The sequence below is a fragment of the Eleutherodactylus coqui genome, chromosome 6, assembly GCF_035609145.1.
Source record: "Eleutherodactylus coqui strain aEleCoq1 chromosome 6, aEleCoq1.hap1, whole genome shotgun sequence".
NCBI classification, from domain to species: Eukaryota; Metazoa; Chordata; class Amphibia; order Anura; family Eleutherodactylidae; genus Eleutherodactylus; species Eleutherodactylus coqui.
The window spans coordinates 9,645,883-9,671,970 of NC_089842.1; the positions used below are offsets into that span (position 1 = coordinate 9,645,883).

Genomic DNA, 26,088 nt, shown 5'->3' on the forward strand with positions numbered 1-26,088 from the left:
TTTTGCGCTTAGAATTGAATAATCGAGTTGGGATGAGACATAAGGCCTTGCCCATAAGCATTCCCCAACCTCCAAGAACTGAACCTACCTACCTGAATGAGATTTTGTAGGCCGCTGCTTCCCCCTTGCGGGCTGAATAAAATAGCCGTTGGGTGGAACATACAATTTATCCGGCTGCTGTGGCTTCTTAGGAAGATATCCTAGTACTTGTTTACCCACTTCCAACTCCAATGGTAATTGGCTGGCGTGCTCTAGTGGTTCCAAGCTGTACGTGTCATAATAGAGCCTTAATGACATCACAATGCAGCTTTATAGAACATGTTGGGGCATGTTCAAGGGCGTCCGATGTTGATGACATCAGTGATGACATCACAATAGCAGGTGGCTTACTTATTCGATCTACGTGGGGGGGGGCGTAACTTTCGACGACGCTCGCGCGCCATTTATCGTAGGATATTTGTACTATGCCTATAATCTTCCCAGGAGTGTACTCAACAACTTCCCAAAGTTTCATGGCGATCGGATGAATGGTGTAGTAGCGCATAAAGGACAAACACGCACGCACGCACGCAGACAGACATACATTCAATTTTATATATATAGATTTATGGTGATCATCACCTCCGCTCCTGAAGAACTGTCCCCAACCAGGACAGGGAAAGGCGTCGAGCACTTCTGTACGATCGAACAAGCACTCTTATATGATCGAGTACTCTTACATCACTTACTTTACCGCATAATTACCCAAATATTAACACCCACAATCCCAGAATAAGGATTGGGTGAATATATTGACAGTATCGGACCTAGTCAAGGTTCAACTATTACTCAAGATTTCCCATTTCCTCTCCTTAACAGCGGTACCTCTAAGTTGCGTACTTTAATAACTACAAGTGGAAACACTTTATTGATATAGCTTCCCTAAAGTATACAGGGGATTAGCTATTTTTTCGACCAACCTACCAGGGTCGTTTCCTCATTTTAATTTTCTTCGTTAGTCCTATGTCTGTAAGTGTTATATGTTAGCCCACGATTTTAATTTCTATCTAATAAAATTCATTAAGTTTTATATCTATATCCGTGAAAGGTTACTTGTTTGTGCACGGACGGCCTAACCCTTTAACCAACACATGCATAGCATGGCAGAATGGGGATGAAGGGGTTACATTGTATCTGCTATTTTGTCTTTCAGTTTCCCACCAATTCAAAAATCCCTGCTTGCTGTCAGTGAACGGAGACATTGTTGTTTACATCCAGAGGTTGAAAAGTGTGCAGAGCTGCTACTTCTTCCAGCCGGATGCTAGGGGACCCTTCACAGGGTGGAATGGGGTCTCACTCACCCGGGGTCTGTGTCCGGCGTATTACGTGCGCACTATTCACTTGTGTAATGCGCGGCGCTGGAAGCCCAGTGATTTCTCTTGGACCCCTCAGTCTTGTGTTTTTTAAAAGTGCGTGACAAATCCCCGCTGCTGCGCAGGACATATCCGCCGTGTGAGTGAGCCCTCAGTCCCTGCGGATATTCCTGCGTCACAATGTCCTCCCTGCGGGGCTTCAATTCCTCATCTGTTAAAATCCGTGCGTCTTTACTTCAAAACCGCAAGATTAAATTCCACTGCGGAATGAAGGACGTCTTGCGTAATTGTTGTTGTGGGTTTCTAACGTACAGGAAATGGAATCACACAATTAGTCTGTGTAACAAAATGCAAGGAATTCCGCAAGACGAGCCGCAGAACGCACTGCGCAATTATAAACGGAAATTATATACAAAATCTGCACTCATTGACAAAACCCCCATCTGCGCTGCGGCTGGCGGACAATTCCGTCCCGTCTGAAAGGTCCCAAAGCAGCCAAACCCTCTGTGAGCGGAACGCAGCAGCAGCGCCGCCCCCTTGTGTCCTGACAGTTCGCTACAATGTATGATACAAAGTATCAGCCTGCAGTGCAGACTGTCCGCTCTCCGGTACCTCCTGTCTGACCTGAAGACGGATCCGCTGTTTCCTCGCTGTTGGATCCCGGAGATGTTTACAGAAGTGGTTCAAGAGTCACATGACATCATCAGGGGGAGGAGCCGCGTTCCTGAGCTTGTTGGAAATGTGCCGGTTCAGATCTCGTAGAAAGAGCGGCTCTTGACACTTTTTAGGTTTTAGGGCAGCGTGCGTTGTATTACTGACGCACAGAAGAGATTTAACCCCTTAAGGACGGCCTTTTCTTTCATTTTCGTTTTCTCCTCTCCACTTTCATAAATCATAACTTTTATTTATCCATCACCGTCTGCAGGTTGTTTTTTGTGGGCTGAGTTGTATTTTTCAGTGACGCTATATAATGTACCATAAAAAGCACTGAAAAACCTTTTAAAAATTAGAAGTGGAGTAAAATTGAAAAAAAAAAACGTTATTCCGCCGTCCTGTTTTTATAGCGCACACACTGCAGCAAAAAGGACCTAATAGTTTTATTCTGCGGGTCGGTACAATTACAATGATACCCAATTTATATAGATTTTTTAGCTGTATTAACGTATATACTCGAGTATAAGGGTGGCTTCATACGAGCGTGTTTTTGCGCGTACATATGTGCGCACCCATGTACACGCAAAAACACGTGTGAATGCAGGTCCGTACAGCTTTTTCAATGGTGCCGCGGCTGGTTCCGGTCTGCTGGCACCCCTGCACCCCTGCTTTACATATAAGTCCTTCCTTGAAAAAGAAAAATTTTAGGATAAAAAAATAAATTAATTAAAAAATGTACTTACCTCTCCACCGGTGCCGTGACCCCCGCGGGGATGAGGAACACGGCAGATGTTTCCTTCATCCTCGCTAGTTAAAAGAATTCTCTGCTGCTACATCTGCCACATCTGTGACAGATGCAGCAGAGGAATTCTTCAATTCTCCATCACAGCTGTCACACATGTCAGCTGCGGTAGAGGATTCTGCTGCCAATTGATTTCAAGGAAGGGCTTTAAATATAAGCCCTTCCCTGAAAATCAAGTAAAAGTGCTGTAAAAACAAACCAAAAAACATACCTCCCTTCGGCTGCCGGGCTCATCCGCATCTTCTCCTGGCTGTCCCCGCCTCTCTAGTGCTGATCTTTCACCAGCTGGGGATTTAAAATCCCCACCTGCTGAAAAAGCTGTTTGTGATTGGCTGACGTGCTCAGCCAATCACAGGCAGCTCTGGCCGAATGAATGCCGCATGCGGCAGATGTGTTCTTCATCCCCGACGGGGTCACGGCAGCTCTGGCCGACAGGTAAGTATATTTTTATTTATTTATTTTTTTACACTAAAATTTTTCTTTTTCAGGGAAGGGCTTATATTTAAAGGCCTTCCCTGAAAAAGAATGCAAGGAGACGGCAGCTCCATTGAAAACAATGCGTGCATTCCCAATGGTGCACGCATGTCCTATCTTTGCAGGCGCACGCCTGTAAAGCACGGACATGTGCACACACCATAGGGAATGCAATGTTGCAAATACAAGCATGTTTTTGTGCATGCATAAGCACGCACAAAAACACGCTCCTGTGAAGCCACCCTAAGCCGACTTTTTCTGCGCATTTTTTATGCTAAAAAAGCCCCCCTCGGCTTATACTCGAGTAAGCGGCCCGTGCACCATTGCTTTCATTGGTCTGACGGCAACCCCTGCAGTGAATTTCGGGGAAGGGCTTTAAATATAAGCTCTTCCCTGAAAAATCATCCCTAAAAAAATCTATACTTACCTCATCGCCGCTGCCGGGGCTCAGGCGCATCCAGCTGCTTGGGTCCCGTCACTGTAATGACGATCTTTCAGCAGACGGGGATTTAAAATAACATATACCCAACACTCCACCAGATGCAGCAGTGGAGAGTAAGGGTTAAGTGGATTTAAGTGCAACAGCCCATAAGTTCAGGGCACAACTTGTAGCACAAGCAGCTACATGGATAGAGGCAGCAATGGTAAGTGAAACTAAAGCTCCAACTTAAATACTTCTAGCTCCGCCCACATTGGTCATGTGGGGATGTCTCTGGCCCCAATCAGGTCCTTAGGATTCCAACACACCCCCCCCCCCTGTGACGTCAGTCCGTCGTTGCATGATCAGATGATCATTCCGAGTGCCTCCCACTCATCTCCTCAGTTCGTACAACGTGACCGCGTCATCACGCATGGCCGTGCCACGTCATGACGCCAGCGCCCTATCCCACTACAGGGGATGCGTTGCCAAGACGTCGCGTAATGATGCGAACATACTGCGACGAAATCCGTCGCGGCGTCAACGTCATCGATATCCACAGCCAATGGGAGTAGGTAACCACCCCCTCCCATGTCTTCGTATCTTAGCGCATGCGCATGACGCGAAGATACTGCGACGAAATCCGTCGCGGCGTCAAAATCATCGATAACCACAGTTAATGGGAGCAGGTAACAACCCCTCCCATATCTTCGTATCTTAGCGCATGCGCAGACCCTCCGATTGTAGACTTAGTCTTTGATATGTTAGCGCATGCGCATAGAGTTTCTAGTTGAACTTAGTTAATTGTCCGGTACTTGGACACATCCTTGATGCCGGAGATGTCCTGTGTTGATGAAAATGACGTGAAGGGGTAGGTGTTGTGCCTAGAGACATCTAGGTCCACAGTCCAATAATAAAAGAGGTCACAAATCTCCGTGTCTTGATTTCTTTAATTTAAATTTATGTCGGAATACCTGCACACATAAAGGTAAGTTTAATAATCCAGCCTAATATAAATAATAGCTGGAATATCCCACCAGAGTGTTACTTTTATTCTCTACATCATTTACCTAATCTATAATGCCCTCACTAGGGAGAATACAGCAGCACACGTAAGTTGAGATGGAATCTTAAAAGGGTCCGTTTTATGGACACCGATACATGTGTGTATACATAGTTGGTCATGGCCCTATGGTCTCAGCAAACTTTCATAGAGTAATGTACATTCATGGAAAAGGAGATAAATTAATCCCATTTCCATAGCATCATTACGGGGACTTTTATTACCATGCAATGAATGCACAGTCAAATGCAGGGAACAATGTATGTAAAGATATAGTTTGATGTTATAGTGATTTTCAAATGAATGAGGTAAATGAAAGGGTCTCATTCAGGCCCTTAGGTGCACATGTATCCAGTCTGTATATCCATGTGCATTCTTTCTGTAATAGCCTTTTGTCCAAATTACCTCTTCTTCCATTGTCCTAACGCATTCAATGCCTCGAAATGTCACCAGATCCGGATTACTGTCATGTACCTCTTTCATATGTACTGCTAAGCTTGTTTGCTCCTTTCTATTGATGTTCCCAATGTGAGCTAACACACGACGCCGTAGTTGCTGTTTAGTCTTCCCTATGTATACCAGAGGGCATGGACATGAAGCCAGGTATATTACTCCGCTCGTACGACAGTTAATGAACTCTCTAATACTGTACATTTTCTGTATGGAAGGGCTTGTGAAGGTAGTACTTTTTTGCATGTACTTGCATGCTTTGCAGCTACCACATGGAAAAGAGCCCTTTGGGGCTTCGACTGGAAGCCATGTTGGATTTATTGGTATATGGGACAGATGACTGTGTACGAGTCTATCCCGCAGATTTCTACCTCGTCTGTAGGTTACAAGAGGCCTACTGGGCAAGAATTCTCTCAGATCACTATCCTTCATCAGGATATCCCAATGTCTCGTAAGTATGTTTCGAACATCTTGTGATTTATCGTCGAAGCAACCGATAATTCGCGTTGACTCAGATGTGGATTTTTGCTTAGGTTCCAGTAGATCTTCTCTCCTCAGTTCAGTAACCATCCTCTCTGATTTTGTAATGACTCCTTCTGGGTATCCTCTGTCTCGGAATCGTCTATGCATCTCCGCAGCCTTAAGATTATAATCGCTCTCATTGGAGCAATTACGCCTTGTTCTAATAAATTGGCCTTTCGGTATTCCGCGCTTCAGCTGGATCGGATGATGGCTGGACCAATGGAGCAGAGTGTTTGTAGCCGTCTGTTTCCGAAAGATTGTGGTCTCAATGCAGTTATTCTCCGTACGTGAAATAGCCAGGTCCAAAAATGTTATCTTATCGTGGTCAATCTCTGCTGTTAAGAAGAGGTTATGATCGTTTCTGTTCAAATGTTCCACAAACTCAAAAAAATCCTTTTCAGGGCCCGTCCACAGTACAAGGATGTCATCGATGAACCTTATCCACAGTTCTACAAATACCGTCCATTTTTCATTTTCCTCACTGAACACCTTCACTTCCTCCCACCAGCCCAGGTACAGATTGGCATAACTGGGGGCACACGGGCTCCCCATAGCCGTACCCCTGGACTGGTGGAAGAACTTCCTGTTAAACAGGAAGTAGTTGTGTTTCAGTACGTATGACAGGAGGTCAAGTAATAAGATGTTATGTTCTTTAAGATGTAACCCTCTCTGTCACATTGGGAACATCAATAGAAAGGAGCAAACAAGCTTAGCAGTACATATGAAAGAGGTACATGACAGTAATCCGGATCTGGTGACATTTCGAGGCATTGAATGCGTTAGGACAATGGAAGAAGAGGTAATTTGGACAAAAGGCTATTACAGAAAGAATGCACATGGATATACAGACTGGATACATGTGCACCTAAGGGCCTGAATGAGACCCTTTCATTTACCTCATTCATTTGAAAATCACTATAACATCAAACTATATCTTTACATACATTGTTCCCTGCATTTGACTGTGCATTCATTGCATGGTAATAAAAGTCCCCGTAATGATGCTATGGAAATGGGATTAATTTATCTCCTTTTCCATGAATGTACATTACTCTATGAAAGTTTGCTGAGACCATAGGGCCATGACCAACTATGTATACACACATGTATCGGTGTCCATAAAACGGACCCTTTTAAGATTCCATCTCAACTTACGTGTGCTGCTGTATTCTCCCTAGTGAGGGCATTATAGATTAGGTAAATGATGTAGAGAATAAAAGTAACACTCTGGTGGGATATTCCAGCTATTATTTATATTAGGCTGGATTATTAAACTTACCTTTATGTGTGCAGGTATTCCGACATAAATTTAAATTAAAGAAATCAAGACACGGAGATTTGTGACCTCTTTTATTATTGGACTGTGGACCTAGATGTCTCTAGGCACAACACCTACCCCTTCACGTCATTTTCATCAACACAGGACATCTCCGGCATCAAGGATGTGTCCAAGTACCGGACAATTAACTAAGTTCAACTAGAAACTCTATGCGCATGCGCTAACATATCAAAGACTAAGTCTACAATCGGAGGGTCTGCGCATGCGCTAAGATACGAAGATATGGGAGGGGTTGTTACCTGCTCCCATTAACTGTGGTTATCGATGATTTTGACGCCGCGACGGATTTCGTCGCAGTATCTTCGCGTCATGCGCATGCGCTAAGATACGAAGACATGGGAGGGGGTGGTTACCTACTCCCATTGGCTGTGGATATCGATGACGTTGACGCCGCGACGGATTTCGTCGCAGTATGTTCGCATCATTACGCGACGTCTTGGCAACGCATCCCCTGTAGTGGGATAGGGCGCTGGCGTCATGACGTGGCACGGCCATGCGTGATGACGCGGTCACGTTGTACGAACTGAGGAGATGAGTGGGAGGCACTCGGAATGATCATCTGATCATGCAACGACGGACTGACGTCACAGGGGGGGGTGTGTTGGAATCCTAAGGACCTGATTGGGGCCAGAGACATCCCCACATGACCAATGTGGGCGGAGCTAGAAGTATTTAAGTTGGAGCTTTAGTTTCACTTACCATTGCTGCCTCTATCCATGTAGCTGCTTGTGCTACAAGTTGTGCCCTGAACTTATGGGCTGTTGCACTTAAATCCACTTAACCCTTACCCTCCACTGCTGCATCTGGTGGAGTGGTGGGCATATGTTATTGAAATCTATATGTTAGGTCAAAAACTGCTTAAGACTGAGAGACTATTCATCTAAGTCCCAGCCTTAGAGTATTGCTTTCTGTCCTGATGAAACAACAGGCGCAAGTACCTGTTGCGGAAACGCGTTGATCAGAAAGAGATTAACTAGAAAGAGATTAGAAAGATAGAATCACTAATATAGTTGGTGCAGTAACAGTAAGGAGTGTACTGAATGCAGTGATACCAGCCTGCATATTGGTACACTTAGTGCAGTAATACAAATATACGTGCTGAATAGGTGTACCTAATGCAGTAATATCAATCTGCATTATGCTACACGAGCGTCGTTACCTAGGGCTAGCGGAATAAAAACATACCCAACGGAGATACAGGTCATATTCGCCTCTTTGAGCATCTACTATCTAGGAAGTTTACCCTAGGGTCAACTGACTGTGAACCTTAGAGGTGACAATATAGTTCTGCTTTGCTCTATAAGTGAACCCTGATACATCCCACCTAAGATAAGGGGAGATGAAGGAGGCATAACCCATCGATGCATTGCCTCTTTACAACTCTGAACATTACCTTCCATATATACACTACAATTAGAGGTCTGTAGCCACACGTGAGAATATCACGATGACGTGTGACATATAGACAGTAGGTGATGTATGTTCAAGCACTTTGTGCCTGAGGAGTGACTCAGGTCTTAAACACAAGGTTGCGCTCATCACCCTTGGGTGCTGGATTTACTTTCTTTTAAATACTTTGTGTATGTACTCGTCCATGAATTTTATTTAATTATTGAATAAACGTTACGTTTTACGTACTAGTCAGACAGTTCTTCTCGGGGATAAAATTTGAATTTTGTTTGGAAGTATACTGTTGCCACGGTGATAAGCTTTGAAGACTTGCTGAATCACTGCACGCTCTGCTGCACTCCAGACACAGGACCTCCTCCTTTGACACCTCGTTGCAGACTCCCCTTCACTTCCCTTCTCTTCACGCACTTTTCTCTTCTCTTCCACCTCTACAAATTGGTTCTCTGTAGTGTTTCCTGCCTTGGGCTCTCCCACCAATTAGTGGAGGCATGACATACAGCCAATAGGCAGCCAGCTGATGACAAGCTCTAAGCTTCTAGCTTAGGAAGAAGAGAGAAACAAGGTTTCTCTGACGTACGGTACCTCATGGAAGCACATAGACAGGTGTGACAGGACAAATGAGTGCGACTATTCTGGGGAAACCCTCTGGGCCACTACAGTGCCATCCTGGATTCTGAGCTTCGCCGCAGCTCCACACCGCTATGTTCAGCAGCACACAGGTGGCGGCACGGCTCTGACAGACCACCAGAGTGCAGGGAGCTCCACTGACATGTTGGGGCTTGAACATATGATTGTGTTTTTGTCTTGTTATATGGCGGTGATAATTACGGACGCATAACGGGACAAAAAAACCCACTGATTTCAATTGATTTCAGTGGTTTCATTTTCACTATTGGAATTCTCGCCAATTAATTGTATGGCTGAGAAAAGAAGGGACCTGCCTTATCTTCCCCGCACGGAGTATTAACTAATCTCGCACTGTGCTCTGCCGTTCGCTCCCACACATATGCAGATAAGCTACTTGAATCTGTTGGACAGCTGATCTGCACTTGTGCTGGGAGCCGATGGCGCAGCGCAGTGCGAGATTTCAGAGTGGTGCGCAGTTGGCGCCAACTACATCACCGTGCATAGGGGCTGGAGAGGCAGACCGTGTTGAAATAGATGCAACTTGGGAGCTGGTTGGGCCCCAGACCGCTCGGCCTCATTTACATACGACAAAGGAGATTTAAAGCATCAATTATACAGGAATGAGTTTATTATCAACATTGATAGCAAGACCAGTGCGGTAATCACTGCAGCTCCAGTAATGCAGTGCGGTATTGGTTAATGTCTTGGTGTCAGGTTCCCTTTAATACAGTTTTCTTATTACTTTCTACTGTATACTTCAGGTAGTCACTACAAAACGTAATATGTGTCGGTGATAGTAAATACAGTTATATAATACACTCATTGTCAGGAACATCCCTCCCCTAGAAGTTGTCGGCGTGGAAGGACGTTTTCTCTGTGTGATTCAAACATTCATATAAGTAAGTGATTACACTATCATGGGCGGGCATGGAGGCTCTAGTACCCTGTTGTACCACCTCTAGCTTGGATTCAAAATGTGATACAGGGGGCATGGAGGCTCTAGTACCCTGTTGTACCGACTCTAACTTGGATACAAGATGTGATACGGGAGGGCATGGAGGCTCTAGTACCCTGTTGTACCACCTCTAAGTGGGATGGAAGATGTAATACAGACGGACATGGAAGCTCTAGTACCCTGTTGTACCACCTTAAGCTCAGATACAAGATGTGATACGGGCGGGCATGGAGGCTCCAGTACCCTGTTGTACGACCTCTAGCTTGGGTTCAAGATGTGATTCAGGCAACATGGAGGCTCTAGTACCCTGTTGTGCTGCCTGTAGCTTGGATACAAGATGTGATATGGGTGACATGGAGGCTCTAGTACCCTGTTGCACCATCTCTAGCTTGAATACAAGATGTGATATGAGTGGGCATGGAGGCTTTAGTATCCTATTGGGCCACCTCTAGCTTAGATACAAGATGTAATACAAATGGGCATGGAGTCTCTAGTACCCTGTTGGGCTGTCTATAAATTAGATACAAGATGTGATTTGGGCAGAAATGGAAGCTCTAGTACCCTTTTGTACCGCCTCTAGCTTGGATACAAGATGTGATACAGATGGGCATGGAGGCTTTAGTACCCTATTGGGCCACCTCTAGCTTGGATACAAGATGTAATACAGACGGGGATGGAGGCTCTAGTACCCTGTTGGGCTGCTTCTAGCCTGGATCAAGATGCGATACAGGCGGGCATCGAGGCATACAGGTTCCGCATGGTATCCTGCCGCATATTGGTCCAAAATAGATGGAGCTACTCGTGCTTGTCGCAAGAACAGATGCTCCTCTCTACTGGTGGTCTGTAGGGGGCATCCTGAGCCTGGTTAGCTTGTGCGCCCTCACACATCCACTGGTCCCAACACCTCCTAACAGTCTGGTCAGATGCTCCTCTCTACTGGTGGTCTGTAGGAGGCATCCTGAGCCTGGTCACCTTGTGTGCCCCCATCCACTGGTCCCAGCACCTCCTAACAGTCTGGTCAGACGCTCCTCTCTACTGGTGGTCTGTAGGGGGCATCCTGAGCCCGGTCACCTTGTGTGCCCCCATCCACTGGTCCCAGCACCTCCTAACAGTCTGGTCAGAATGGCCGATGGCCGAAATTCATCGATATGACCATCCAGCTTCTCACATCCCAATAATACGCCCCTCTCAGACTCTGGTAACGGGGTGAAATCTTTTCTCTGCATCGTAGAGGCATCTAGTGGTCAACAAGCTCTACAAGCGGAAGAAGAGGTCACTACACACAAGGAGCCTCCGAGAGCCTCTTATAGGCCAAAGGGGGAACCGCTTTTAGGGCCTCCGGTGACAAGACCGTTCATCTAATCACCATAACTCTCATCATTTGTATATCTGCCTGAGATGGAACTGCAGGACGGGGTCTGCAGCAAAATGACAACTTCTTCTGGGGGCCGGATTATTTTTGACAGTGTATATGCTATAATGTTCCTTTATGACTAAAGGTTTAAAGATTCACTGCAGTTACTAGAAATGCTATAAGTCACAGGTTGCATCCAAGGATCTTGTAAATGCACTGGAGTGTATTCGTCTTGCTGTATGACAACGACTAATGACTTTCTGTCTGTGCCTTTAAGTCGGACGTTGCGGCTGCTGAGTAGTCGGGAGGAACATCTCTGGTTGTATCAGGTACATTCACAGTCGTGGTTTGATAGATGACGACAGTCTGCAACAAAACACATTTCATTAGCCTTATCTGTATAATCATGGAACTCTATTGGATGTTGTGTGGCGGTAGGGAAGGGGACAGAGGGATCAGTGCGGTGCGGACACCGGGATTACAAAAATATATATATTTTTTATTTGAACAAACTTGTAGATGAAGTTGCTGTAGCTTGAAGCTTCTGGTAACAGATGAGCAGTATGGGGTTATTCAGTAACATTAGACAACCTGTCTGACTCTATATGATTAACTCCACCGTAAGTGGGGAATGGTAACAATCTGTTATACATCACAGACATCAGCAGCACACCTCACTGTAGAACACGTGGTAGTATCACCCAACGTTGCATCCCAGTAATGGCGGCCGCCCGCACACAGTCCAAAAGTAACACAAGTGTCTAATAACTTGTCTGCAACTGGCGGATGTATATGTCTTCCTCTGGCCTGCGTTCTAGTCACTGGTCGTGTGCAGACGTCGGGCCTTTTCCTGAAGGCCCACCTCACTTACATATGCCTGTTCAGTACTCTAATGTAAGTTACGCCTCTTTGAACGTCTATTGGGGCGAGTCGAAGAGCTGCAGGACGATGTAAACCTTTGTAGAAGTCTCTCCGGCTGTAGTCCCTGCAGCTTTGTTCTCTTAGCGGGTTCAGTTCTGGTGCGTTATGGGGCTGCGATTCTCAAACACCGGCTGCCTCTTTTTTTGTGCCTTTCTAAACAGGCACATATTCTCCAGAACACGTCCTCCATGGCTCCCTGGGCCGACTCCTCACTCCTTTGGCAGCTCTCTCTCCCGGCAATGCAGTCTCTCTTAAGGCTCACTACCACGGACATTGCTCCCCAGCTTGCAGCTCTCTGCGAACTCAAGTCCTCCAGACCTCCCACCTGACCTCTGCAGCCAATGGGTAGTCAAATGCAGCACTCCATAGAGGTAGACATAAATTGCAGTAATGTAGAATGGCCAGTAGAGGTCACCCTTATACCATCCAGATTGCATAACTATAGGAACCATAAGAGAGCTCATTACAGCACATACATAAACCTGGGCTCCTCCTTACATATTGTTAGGATACCAGGGAAAGCAGAAGACGGAGTTCCGTGCCACGTAGCCCACAACCCCTATCCCTGCCTACTTGTCCCCCTGAGCTAGGCCGCAGGGCGGCAACTGGGAGTTGGTCCCTACATTGAGATAGGGAAAACGACATAGGGCACACCAGTCCCTGGAAACAGAGAACGAAAATGCAGACAGACAAACAACCAAAGCGTAGCACCAAGGGAAGCAACAAACCAGTTCAGGAGCAAGCAAAAGTCCAAAGTACTAAAGTCAGTCCAAGAAGCGGAGTCAGGTCAGGGGGAAAGCCGAGGTCAAATACCACTATCAGTCAGAAATAGCAGGGAACGCTGGTGAGTGACAGGAAGCCTAATCAAACACTAGAAATGACAGGAAGAAACTGAGGGGTTTAAATGCTGTCAGAGCTCCCACCCCAGCAGCCGATTGGGCGGGGAGCCTGACAGCAGGAGAGGAAATCACAGAGAGGTGAGGGTACCGCCCCCAGCACTAGCAGAACAAACTAAGACAGAGGAGGTGCAGTTGGCTTTCATAGTAACATGAATGCGGTGCCGGGCAGTAGCTGCCACGCCCCTAGCACCTAGGAGCCACGCGGCCAGGAGTAGTAACCAGTGCCGGGGTAACCCTGCGCCGCACACCAGTCGCAGGAGCGACAGTACTAGCGTTGCGGGCACGGCGACCCCGAGAGCCGCCAACCCTGACAGTACCCCCCTCTTACGGGGGAACTCCGGACCTGGCTTGAGGGGGTAGGTCCTATGGAACTGGCGGACTAGAAGTGGAGCATAGACATCGTTGGCCGGAACCCAAGACCCCTCCTTGGGCCCAAACCCCTTCCAGTGCACCGGGCTAGTTGAGAGATGGTACCTTCAGCTTTAAATTGTTAGTGGACAGATAAACTAGTTGACCCACTACAAAAGGGTCAGACACAGTGCATTTCCCAGTGCCTTGTGTCCGTAACTTCTCCTGCGATTCCAGTAAGTTCTTACGAACCTGGACCCAGACTGCGTCCAGCCCCTCAGTAAAGAAATCAGCCAACAAATGATCCAACGGCGAGCAGGCAGATAAGGTAAAGCAAGGGTGGAACCCGTAGTTGCAGAAAAAGGGGGAACCTGTAATGATGAATTCGTATGGTTGTTTAAAGCGAACTTGGCCAAAGCCAAAAACTTCACCCATTGTTCCTAACTGTCCAAGACAAACAAATGAAGGTACTGAATAAGTTCTTGATTCATACATTCTGTCTGTCCGCTGGAATCTGGGTGAAAGGCAGAGGAAAAAGACAAGTTATCCTCGATGTGGTTACAAAAAGCCTGCCAGAAACGTGCTATGAACTGTACCCCCCCCGATCAGAAACGATATCCTCTGGGATACCGTGTAAACGGACAATCTCGTTAATAAACAGGTCAGCTAGGTCCTTAGCCAAGGGTAATTTACTCAATGAGACAAAGTGGGCCATTTTAGAGAACCTATCGACCACTACCCAAATAACAGTACCACCCTGCGATGGGGGTAAATCTGTAATGAAATCCATGGACACATGCGACCAAGGTTTAAACGGAGTTGGCAGGGGAAGAATAGGACCTTCAGGGCATCTCCTAACATTCTTTCCCCGAGCACAAACTGCGCAGGCCTTGAGAAAAACACGGACATCTGGGGCCACCAGTATAAGCAAGAACATAAATCCAACGTCCCCCTAATGCCAGGATGACTGGTCAGGACCAAAGAGTATCTCTTCTAGAACCCGTAGTCTCAGGGAGAGAGCAACAAACAGTTTGCCCTCCGGAAGAGCCTCCGTGGCAGCTTGCTGGGCAGCGTATAGCTGAGACAAGAAATCGGAGGTCAAGGCCGCTAAGACAAATCCCGGAGAGAGGATCCCCTCTGGCTAAGAATCCACAGGCTCGGGCACATCGAAGCTACGAGACAACGTGTCAGCTTTAATGTTCCTTGATCTAGGCCAGAACGTGACGATGAAATTGAAACGAGAAAAAAAACAAAGCCCAGCGTGCTTGCCGGGCATTTAGTCTCTTAGCCGACTCTAGGTACACCAAGTTCTTGTGATCTGTGAGAACAGTAATCTGGTGTCTGGCTCCCTCAAGGAAGTGCCGCCATTCCTCAAAACAATTCCAACAATTCTCTATTACCTATGTCGTAGTTACGTTCAGAGGGTGAGAACTTTCTGGAGAAGAACGCACAAGGTCGGAGGTTAGAGAGGGTTGCCGATCCTTGCGACAGGACGTCGCCCACGCCAAACTCGGAGGCATAAACCTCCACAACAAAAAGACTGGTTAATTCGGGTTGTATGAGGACTGGCGCAGAGGAGAAGGCTTTTTTAAGACACAAAAAGGCAGTGACTACCTCCGGTGTCCAACTGCTTACCTAAGCCCCCTTCTTGGTTAGATCAGTTAATGGTTTGGCGATCACCAAGAAATCTTTAATAAATTTACGGTAGAAATTGGCAAAACCCAGGAAACGCTGTAAAGCCTTCAGGTTAGTAGGTTGCGCCCATTTCATTATCGCCGTAACTTTCCCTGGATCCATTTGGATGACAGAATGGGTAATTATGTACCCTATAAACGAGATCTCCTGAACCCCAAACCTACACTTCTCCAGTTTCACAAACAGCTGGTTAGCCCAAAGTGGGGTGAGGACTACCCGCAAGTGACTAAGGTGTGACTCCCAGTTGGCGGAGAACACTAGGATGTTATCTAAGTAAACCACCAAGAATATGCCCATGACATTCTGGAATATAGCATTCATGAACAAACCGAAAGGCATCACTAAATACTCAAAATGCTCCAATGGTGTATTGAACGCCGTCTTCCATTTGTCTCCCTCTCTTATCCTGATCAGGTTATAAGCTCCTCTCAAGTCAAGCTTGGAGAACCACTTGGCTCCCGTTACTTAATTTAGGAGATCAGGGATCAGAGGAAGAGAGTACTGGTTATGGATTGTGATCTTATTCAAGCCTCTATAGTCGATACAGGGCCAAAGGCCGCCATCCTTCTTCTCTACAAAGAAGAAACCTGCCCCAGCAGGAGACTCAGATGGGCGGATATACCCCTTAACCAAACTCTTGGAAATGTATTCCTTCACAGCTTCCCCCTCCGGTACAGTGATGTTGTATATACTACCCTTCAGAAGTTTTGCCCCGGGAATAAGTTCGATCTTACAATCCCACTCTCGATGAGGTGGTAATGCCTCGGACAGCTGTTTAGAGAAGGCACCAGCAAATCCGGCCCAATAGTGCGGCAGGTTCAGATCCTTACATTCAGTAGAATGGACCGGAACTGAAGGCATGTGATCACTACACCTTGACCCCCATCGGACTAGCTCCATGGTCTCCCAGTTAATAACTGGGTTATGAATCTTCAACCACAGTAGACCAAGCACCACATCTACAGACAAGTTTTCCATGACTAGAAAGGTACAAAACTCGGTGTGCAAGGCCCCCACGGAAAACTTAAGCTCTGGAGTAGCCCGAGAGACCCGCCCTGCTAATAAGGGTGTAGAATCGACGGGAGGCTGGACGGGAGGCTTAAGGTTTCTTAACACCTTCGGTATGGGCGCTATGAACTCAAAATTAAAGGGGTTGTCCCGAGGCAGCAAGTGGGTCTATACACTTCTGTATGGCCATAATAATGCACTTTGTAATATACATTGTGCATTAATTATGAGCCATACAGAAGTTATAAAAAGTTTTATACTTACCTGCTCCGTTGCTGGCGTCCTCGTTCCCATGGAGCCCGACTAATTTTCGGCCTCCGATGGCCAAATTAGCCTCGCTTGCGCAGTCCGGGTCTTCTGTAATCTTCTATGGAGCCGCTCGTGCCAGAGAGCGGCTCCGTGTAGCTCCGCCCCGTCACGTGCCGATTCCAGCCAATCAGGAGGCTGGAATCGGCAGTGGACCGCACAGAAGAGCTGCGGTCCACGAAGACAGAGGATCCCGGCGGCCATCTTCAGCGGTAAGTATTGAAGTCACCGGAGCGCGGGGATTAAGGTAAGCGCTCCGGTAAACTTCCTTTACTTCCCTGCATCGGGGTTGTCTCGCGCCGAACGGGGGGGGGGTTGAAAAAAAAAAAAACCCGTTTCGGCGCGGGACAACCCCTTTAATGAAATTGGCGGCTGCCCCGGAATCTATGAAGGCCTCGACCAGAAAGAATTGAAAACAATAGAACATGGTAGCAGCAACTTGGAACACTCCGGAAGTATATGAGCTTCTAAGCGATCCTCCTAGGAGCGGAAGTTTTCCTGCCTCTTCTCGCAGGATGCAACCCGGTGTCCTGGTTCTCCACAGTACAGGCACAGTCGGTTCTTCAGATGGAACTCTTTGCGTTGTCTTGGAGACATGGACCCCAGTTCCATTAATTCTGGGGGTACGGCTGGAGAACCCTGGATGTTGGTCCCACGAGCTGATAATGCAGTACTGGTCTTGGGAGTGTGTCTCGCCCTAAGGCGATGGTCAGCCCTAATGGCTAGCGTCATGGCTTGCTCCAAACTGTCTGGCTCAAGATGGGAAACAAGGAGGTCCCACAGGGCGTCAGAGAGACCCATCAGAAATAAGTCCTTAAGGGCTCAGTCGTTCCAACCGGACTCAGCGCAATACTGTCGAAAGTGGGAACAGTACTCCTCCGCTGCACGTCTACCATGTCACAGTGCTAATAACCTGGAGACCGCATATCCGGCCTGATCTGGCTCATCATAGATCTGGCCTAGCACAGTAAAGAATGAGTCCAGGGACTGTCCAATAGGCGAGTCAGCGGGTAAAGAAAAAGCCCAATTCTGTGGGTCACCTCTCAAACAGGATATAACAATCCCAACTCTCTGGAAATCAGTTCCAGAGGAGTACGGACACAAACTGAAATACAGCTTACAGCCCTCCCAAAAAGAGAAAAACTGTCTCCGATCACTGGAAAAGAAATCAGGGAGGGTAGCCTTGGGCTCAACCTTAACCGCATGAGGCGGAACAGCCGGGCCGCTGGCCGCGGCCTGTTCCTGCTGTTGGAAGCGAGTGGTTAAATCTTGCACCATCCCTGTCAGGACCTGTTCCTGATTAGCTAAAGTTGTAACAGTCTCCATAGATGGACTAGTCTAGCTGGACGAATGTAGGAACCTGAATATGTTTGGGCCAGTGTTTCTGTCAGGGGACCAGGGAAAGCAGAAGTGGGGGGTCCCTGCAACGTAGCCCACAACCCCTGTCCCTGCCTACTTGTCCCCCTGGGCTAGGCCCCAGGGTGGCAACTGGGCAACGGTTCCTACACTAAGCTAGGGAAAATGACGCAGGACACCACAGTCCCTGGACACACAGAATGGGAATTCAGACAGACAAAACAACCAGAGCCTAGCACCGAGGTAAGCAACAAACCAGTGCAGGAGCCAAAGGTCCAAGGCGCTAAAGACAGTGCAAGAAGCGCAGGACGTGCAAGGGAACAACGGAGTCAGGTCAGGGGGAAAGCCGAGGTCAATACCACTATCAGCCAGAAATAGCAGGGAAACGCTGGTGAGCGACAGGAAGCCAAATCAAACACTGGCAGTGACAGGAAGAAACTGAGGGGTTTAAATGCTGTCAGAGCTCCCACCCCAAGAGCTGATGGGGCAGGGAGCCTGACTGCAGCAGAGGAAATTACTGAGAGGTGGGGGAACCGCCCCAGCACTAGCAGAACAAACTAAGACAGAGGAGGTGCAGTCGGCTGTCATAGTAACAGGAATGCGGCGCTGGGCGGCGGCCGCCACGCCCCTAGCACCCCTGCGGCATATAGGAGCCGCGCGGCCAGGAGTAGTAACTAGCGCCGGGGTACCCCTGTGCCGCACACCAGTCGCAGGAGCGACAGTACTGGCAGTGCGGGCACGGCGACCCCGAGAGCCGCCAACCCTGACACATATACTTTTGCTTATACTTCAGTTTACAATGTAGATAAATCCGTGTCTTGCCAACTGGAAACCATAATCAAGCATGTTAGAGTCTGTTCATAATCATATTTATTTATTATTGAAGTATTTAGCACTTGGCCATCTACACCCTTGGGCACTCAGTATGCTTTGCAGGTATGGTTGGCTCATTAAAGCAACCCTCCAGTCTTGGAGAGACATAGATGGCGGCACCGCTTCTCCGACTACCTGATGCACACTGTAATCTTAGGGCTCATTCCCACAAGCGGGATTTACTGCGTCTTACGTGCGCAGAATACTCAGTGAATGGAGTCAATGAAAATACAGTGATTTTCATTGATCCATTCACATTCGCATATTTACATTGCGTGTAACCTCGCATTTATTACATATTATTCACATGCAGTGCGGCTTTAAACGCCGGGGAAACCCAGGGTGGCAGGACCAATGTTGTTCACTTTTTAAGGTGCAGAGCAACTCACCGAACTATTATGGCGTCATTAATAGGTTGCTGGTCTGCATGGTGAACTACATGTATCAGAAGGTCTGGCACTCTGTATCTACTCTGTGCAGGAGTACACACCAAGCAGCCACCCCCTCTATATAGGAGGCTGTGTGAGTGGCTGTCTCATCGGTGTCCCTCACAGGTGTAATTGGCTCCCTCATTTAGCATATGGCTGCCTGCATGCTGAGGTTGCGCACATGTTTGCCCTCCTGTGTCAGTAAGTTTTCAGTGATTGTGTGTAATACGTGCATGAAAAAGATCGCAGCATGTTCTATTTTACCGTGTATTACGCGCGTACAGCCCTATTGTTCTTTATGGATAGCGTATTCCACGCTGTCCAGACGCAATACATTGCAAACACAACACAACTATGAGACAGAGCGGGAAATAATAGAAAAAGTCACACTGCGCATGGCCGCGTGCGTGAGATATGCTGTCATACGCTGCGATAGCCGGCTCCCACAGCTGTAAAACGCTGCATGATATGTCCGTGGGAATGAGCCGTAAGACACTGGACCTGCTTTGATTGACCAGAGCTGTTCATGTGAGCTGTTCTGGCCAATCAGAACAGCATGAGGGGTCATGGGGCGAAAACCTGTGATAATCACGGCCATATAAATGGGACAAAAACAAAACCAGTGATCTCCATAGGAATTCAATGATTTCATTTTCACTCCTGGGATTTCTCAGCCGTGAATACTACAGCCGAGAAAATATAGGACTTGCGCTAGTGAACATGGTGCAGGGAATATTGGGCAATACCTATCTTCCCGCCTCTTTTTTCAAACTCCTGCGCTCTGGCGCGGAGTTTGAACTGCCGGCAAGGGAGAGAAATGTTTCCCCGTTGCGGTGCAGCTACGCTCAGTACTGCCCAGTATATTTGCGCATACGGCAGTGTGTTTTAAGACTTAGACTAATGATGCGTACTATGCGCAGCGTGCATCAGGCAGTCAGAGAAGCAGTTCAGCCATCTTTGTCTCTCCGGGACTGGTGGATTTTCCTAAAGAAGAATCTCTCAGATCGGTCGGCCACCCTCTCTCCTAGCGCTGACTACCTGGCTTCAGCAGCGACACTCTATCCCCCGACTCAGGATCTCAATAAAGAGGTGGCCACTCATGCATTATCTAAGGAACACAATTAGGTCCAGCAGATAAAGAAGTTGCACTACAATTACAAGTCATCCCTTATGACGGGATAGGGCATAATTTGCTGATTAGTGGGGGTCACAGTGCCGAGACTCCCACTGATGTCAAGAATGGGGATCCCCTGTCCTCCTCACTGCACCTCCACAGTGAGGAAAAGACTGAATGTAATGTTGGTCCCACAAGTGCACTAGCGCCCCATTCACAATCAATGGAACTGCTAAGATAAAAACATTGAAATGAATGGAGGGTTGCTCGTCTGGTGCTCCATTCATCGTGACAACCCAGGGTGGGGAGAAGCGATCTCCACAGTAATAGGAGAACAAGATGTAGTGGCCCATGGACCACAGAGTGGTTGGATGGGCAGCTAGGGAAGCAGCGGTGTCTCCGCTACACTCCCTCTTGCAGCACAGTAACCGCAGGGGAACTGCTGCAGTGTGAATTGGGTGTTTTGGTTTAGTGTTTGGGTGCTAGACGCGGGGTCACATAGGGCAAAGTGGTAAGGTTATCAAGTTTGTGACGCTAGTCCATATGTAGGCTGAGAAACAGGAATAAAAGTAACAGAAAAAAAGGGAATGGTCCTTTTCCCCTGAAGTGTAGTGTGGTACCTCAGTGCAGATGTTAACGGTGGTGAGAAGGGACTCCAGGAGGCATGATTAATGGTAAAACAATAACAAGCTTTATTTTCTAGAGGGAGAAAGGCTGTTCTTCCAGATACTTCACACAAACAATAGACCTTACTTTTTGAGGTAGATAATTACAGGCAGAGTCATGCATTTAGACAAATTACATGGGAAGATAGGGCCTAGGGTCAGATTCCTTTTAGCCTTTTTCCTTAACTGTCCTTTTTCTTTACCCACTTTGCTATTCCTCTTCTTCTTCTCTTCTTCTCTCTCTGTCTATTTCTCTTCCTCCACCACAAATTCTGGGCTCTTGCTACTCACACTTTTCCCCTTCTTACTGCACTATCTCTTCTGGTCTTCCTTCTGCTACTCCATACTCTGAGCTCCCCCTTAACACCTCCCACTCTCTCCTTTTATCTCCCTGCTTTCCACCAACCTGTGCCGAGGACCAATCCCCCAATCACCAAAGTTCTTTCTCCCTGCTACCTTACTAGCCACTCCCCATGCTGTTGCTAAGTGATGGGAACCCAATGGGAATGGGACCTGTCAATGAAACGAGGGCCAGTGGTGAATGGAGAATCAAAAAATTTTTAGAAAATAAGTAGCAACCATTCAATTTAACATGTACAATAAATGAACACATTTACAGCAGAAGTGACCATATGGAGTGCTGTATTGTCTCAAAGCCAGTACACTACAAAGATACGGGAGTCCTGTTCTCGAGTTCGGCGTGGGTCTTAGTGGTGAGACACCCAAGGATCAACAAGTTATCTTCTATCTTGTGGATTTCCTGTGGAGGGGGATGGCTGGTAATTGTAGTACAACTCCTTTAAAGGGATGTTCCCATCTCAGCAAGTTATCCACTATCTACAGGACATTCACCGATCTCTAGCCTTCAGCCCTAAATCTTCTCGGGTTTTAGCACTATTAGATTAGAATCCTTAAAATATCACCTTTATTATGATTAAATAATAAACACCCAACAAAACAAAATCTGAATTAAAATGAGGACCCAGACGAGAAGCTGCAGTCTGTATGGACTCCTATAAAGCTGGGTGAAGTCACCACTGCAGTCGGGACCGGGCCAGTAATTATAGAGGCATGTGGAAGCCATGATTAAAACGCAAAAAGCCCCCCCACATGTTTCGCTACTAACGCAGCGTCCTCAGGATAACATACTGGGCTATAAGCTTCACCTTTATAATTACTGGCTTGGTTTTTGACATTTTACTACTTTTGCATTCTAAAAGTATTTTTACCAGAAACCCCCCCAAAATTCTATTCTGAGAGCCGTAACTTTTTCATTTTCCCATCGATGGAGGCGGGTGGGGGCTTGTTTTTGTGGAATGAGGAGACATTTTTCTCGGTTTCATTTTGAATACATACAACTTTTTGATCACATTTTGGCCTCATGCCTTCAGGCATGCACGGATTCTGCATTGACTCCTCCCGTGCCCGCTGCCTGCGACCCTGCGTACCTGTCAGAAGTCCTCTTCGTTGTGTATGCGGATGTGCCGCTGGTGCACATGTACAGTGTAGAGGATGCCGTCGCCTAGACGATCACGCGAATCCGCAACACTGCTGTAATGCTCGTTGCAGAAGTGCTGCGGCAGAGACGGCTTCCATTGACTTCAAGGCCTCCATACGTCCTGCATATCTGCTCTAAAAATAGAGCATGCTGCGATTTTATCTCGTCATGCAGCGGCAGCAAATAAAATCTGCTGGTGTGCGTAGAGAGAGGAATCTCCACCCACATCAATGGGCACATTGAGCAGCCGAACGCCCACGCCTGCTAACAAGTGCAGGATCCGCTGCTCAGTTCGCACCGTATGCATGAGGCCGCTATTGTGTTTATTTTGGAAGATGAAATAAACAGCTATTTTGCCCTTTTTTACAGCATTCACCATCTGGGCTGAATAAGGTGATCGTTTTATAGTTAATCTATTTTTGTTCAAATAATAAGCAGCGTTTTATTGGTAAAATGTTGATTTTTAATATATTTTTTACTTGAATTTCTTACTCTTGGAAATATTTTTGGTACATTTTTTTACATTTATTATTCCCACAGGGGTACTTTAAGATGCAATTGGTTGAATGCTTACATAATGCGCTGCACTACTTATATAGTGTAATTTGTTGTTTTTGTTGGCTGTTTAGTCGATCACGACCCTCGGCGACCATAAAGGTGAGCTCCCTCCATGTTTTTGGTTTTGCACGGTCCCAACCCCTCCAAATAGGCTTTCAGTCGTGTGATATCCAGTATCAGCTTTGACAGTATCAGCCATCGTGTCCTTTGGCCCCGGGTCTTCTTTTGCCACTGATCTACAAGAGATGGGCGTATCGGCACATCTAGTCAAGCTAATAAAATCACTTTAAACCAATGAAGAAGCCACTATGAGAACATATTATGAGGATATAGATTGGTTTGGGATCGGCAAAGGCGTCCGACAGGCCTGCATCCTCTCAGCCTTCTTGCTTAACCTATATGCGGAAGGGATCGTGTAAAATGGACCTAGATGTATTGGAAACCTGGGTGGAAATAGGCGGAAGAAACATCAACAATCTCCGTTATGCAGATGACACAACTCTGCTTGCAGAAACAGAAGCCAGTCTGAAGCCACTGATATGGAAGATTAAAACTGAAAGTGAAAAATGGGTCTAAATGTAAAGACTAAAATTATCTCAACTGGAAAAAATGGCCAAATTCAAATCTAAATCGACAATGAAGACACAGAATGTGTGCGAGACTTCATCTTCCTTGCCTCAAAAATTGACCAGGCTGGAGAATCTATGCCAGAGATAAAATATAGGACAGCATTGGCGCGAAGCACGATGTTAAACATAAACAAAATCTGGAAAAGTAGGGACATCGGTAGAGTAAGTAAACGCAGGAGAGGGCAAACCAGTAGCCATGTATGGATATGAAAGCTGGAGTGCCAAAAAAGGTGATAGAAGGAGGATTGATGCGTTTGAGCTGTGGTGCTGGCGAAAGCTGCTGCGTATGCCCTGGACAGCGAAAGTAACAAACAGAGAAGTCCTGAATCGAATAAGACCCGATATATCACTGGAGGGCAAGATGACCAGACTCAGGCTTACCGGAGGGCAAGATGATCGGACTCTGACTCATGTATTTTGGCCATGTGTTGAGTAGAGTTGCTGGAAAAATCTACAATGCTTGGACGGATCAGCCGCAAAAGAAGACCCGGCGCAAAAGAACACGATGGCCGATACTGTCAGAGCGGATACTGGCATGGATATCTCACAACTGAAAAAAGCAGTGCAAAACCGAAAAACATGGAGGGAGCTCGCCTTTAGGGTCACCGAGGGTCGTAAACGACTAATTGGCTAACAACAACATAATCAGTAACTTACCGTTTCTTCAAAAGACGTTCGGCAGACAGTTCTGCAGGCGAACACACTTGTGGATATACTAATGCACAACATCAGCATGTACAGCAGTATAATATTCGACACAAGTCCGATTCCAGCAGGCTGAAAGAGAGAAAAAGGAGACGTTCTGTAGACACACAGATAGGAATCTCTTCTGGGCTACTATATATGAAGGAGCAGTCAGGAATCTGCACACAGTGCAACAAACTGCAACTGTGAAGGAGCTGCACAAAACCATCATCCGCGGGAAGCTCAGGAGGTGCCCAAATACTTCGGAAGGTCACCCTGTCCTCTAAACTTGCCCTCTTTACTGGCATGAGGCTGAAATGGGAAGCTCCAGCGGTGGATGATCTCTGTCTCACGCAGCGCTGCCAGCAAGGCCCCAAGGCTTTGCGTAGTTGGAGAGTGCGACTGGAGAGACCCTGCAGGACAAGAACCGGAGAGCCATGAAAGGACAGTTCTTTGGCCCCTCTAGCCCTTTGGAGGATCTGATTCTTGATCTTGTAGAAATGGATTCTGCAGGCAATGTCCCTAGGTCTATTGAGATCCGAGGGTTCAGGGCGGGGTTTTGCGTGGGCAGCTGTTGTCTTTCCAACAAGGATAGTAATTCTTAGCCTTTTTGCGTTCTCTGTCTTTGTTCCTGCCCTCCTATTTTAGTGTTTCTTTTCTCTAGGCTTTTGGCCTTAGTTTTATTTGAAATGTCTTCCTCCTCTTTCCTCCCCTTCCCACCTTTCCGCAGGGTGTTGGGCGCCTGTTTTCGGGCTTTTCTCCCACACGGATATCATGGTTGGCATGACATTCTGTACTTTTAATGCAAAGGGCCTCAATATCCCCCAGAATAGGAGTCAGATTCATTACCATTTTCACAAGAAGGGGGTGATGGTGGCCATGTTCCAGGAAACTCATTTCTGAGCTGACGCTGTCCCCTCTTGCAATTCGAAATATTACCCTTCTTGGCATCATGGTCCCAACCCCTCCAAATAGGCTGGAGGAGTATCCATAGCCTTACACAGGGGGTTTCAGCACCAGGTCCTGTCTCCCAGGGTCAACCCAGAGGGGCGTTTTGTTTTCCTTAAAATTGACACTGTAGGGAATATACTAACTTTCGCAAATGTTTATTTACCTAACCAGGAACAGGTCACTTGCACCATCAGAGTTTTGAAAGAGCTGGCAGAGTTCGCAGGAGGGTCAAAGATTGTCCTGGGAGGCGAGCTTAACCTGGGGCAGAATCTGGAGCTGGACACGTCATTGGGTAAGTCCGCTGTCTCCTGAGCAGCTTTATGCTCTCTCAAAACAGCCCTGGATGCTGTACATTTGGTGGACATGTGGAGGATCCTTCACCCGGGGGTCAGGAACTACACTTTTTACTCCTCAGCCCACAACTCATATAGTAGAATTGACTTTTTTTCTGGTGTTACATAGTTTGCTTGATTGCACCCAGAGATGCTCTCAAGGGGACTTTATCTGGTCTGACCACGTCCCAGTTTTTAGACAGTTCCCTGTCTAGGTAAGAGTCCCAAAAGCCATTCTTGCAGGCTTAATGATAATCTCCTTAACGACCCTCTGTGTGTGCTTGACATCAAAAAAGCAATTGCGGATTTCGGAGATTTCTACCAAACTGATCCCACGGGAGCCCCCACTCGGTGGGAAGCCCTGAAATGCGTTCTCACAGGGGTCCTGATTTCCCATTGATCG

The 26,088-nt window shown here is 47.1% G+C and overlaps 1 protein-coding gene across 3 annotated transcripts in view; it reads right to left on the reverse strand.

Moving 5' to 3' along the window:
• Positions 1-9,708: 9,708 nt before the first annotated feature.
• Positions 9,709-26,088, reverse strand: part of LOC136631803 (membrane-spanning 4-domains subfamily A member 4A-like) — a 93,357-nt gene continuing 76,977 nt past the window's right edge. For all 3 annotated transcript variants that reach the window (XM_066606172.1, XM_066606174.1, XM_066606173.1), the window contains 2 exons: positions 24,376-24,495; positions 9,709-11,786 (listed from right to left, as the gene is read on the reverse strand). In XM_066606172.1, coding sequence (XP_066462269.1) covers positions 11,670-11,786; positions 24,376-24,495 — 237 coding nt within the window. In that variant the 3' untranslated portion in view covers positions 9,709-11,669. The remainder of the gene's footprint in view (positions 11,787-24,375; positions 24,496-26,088) is intronic.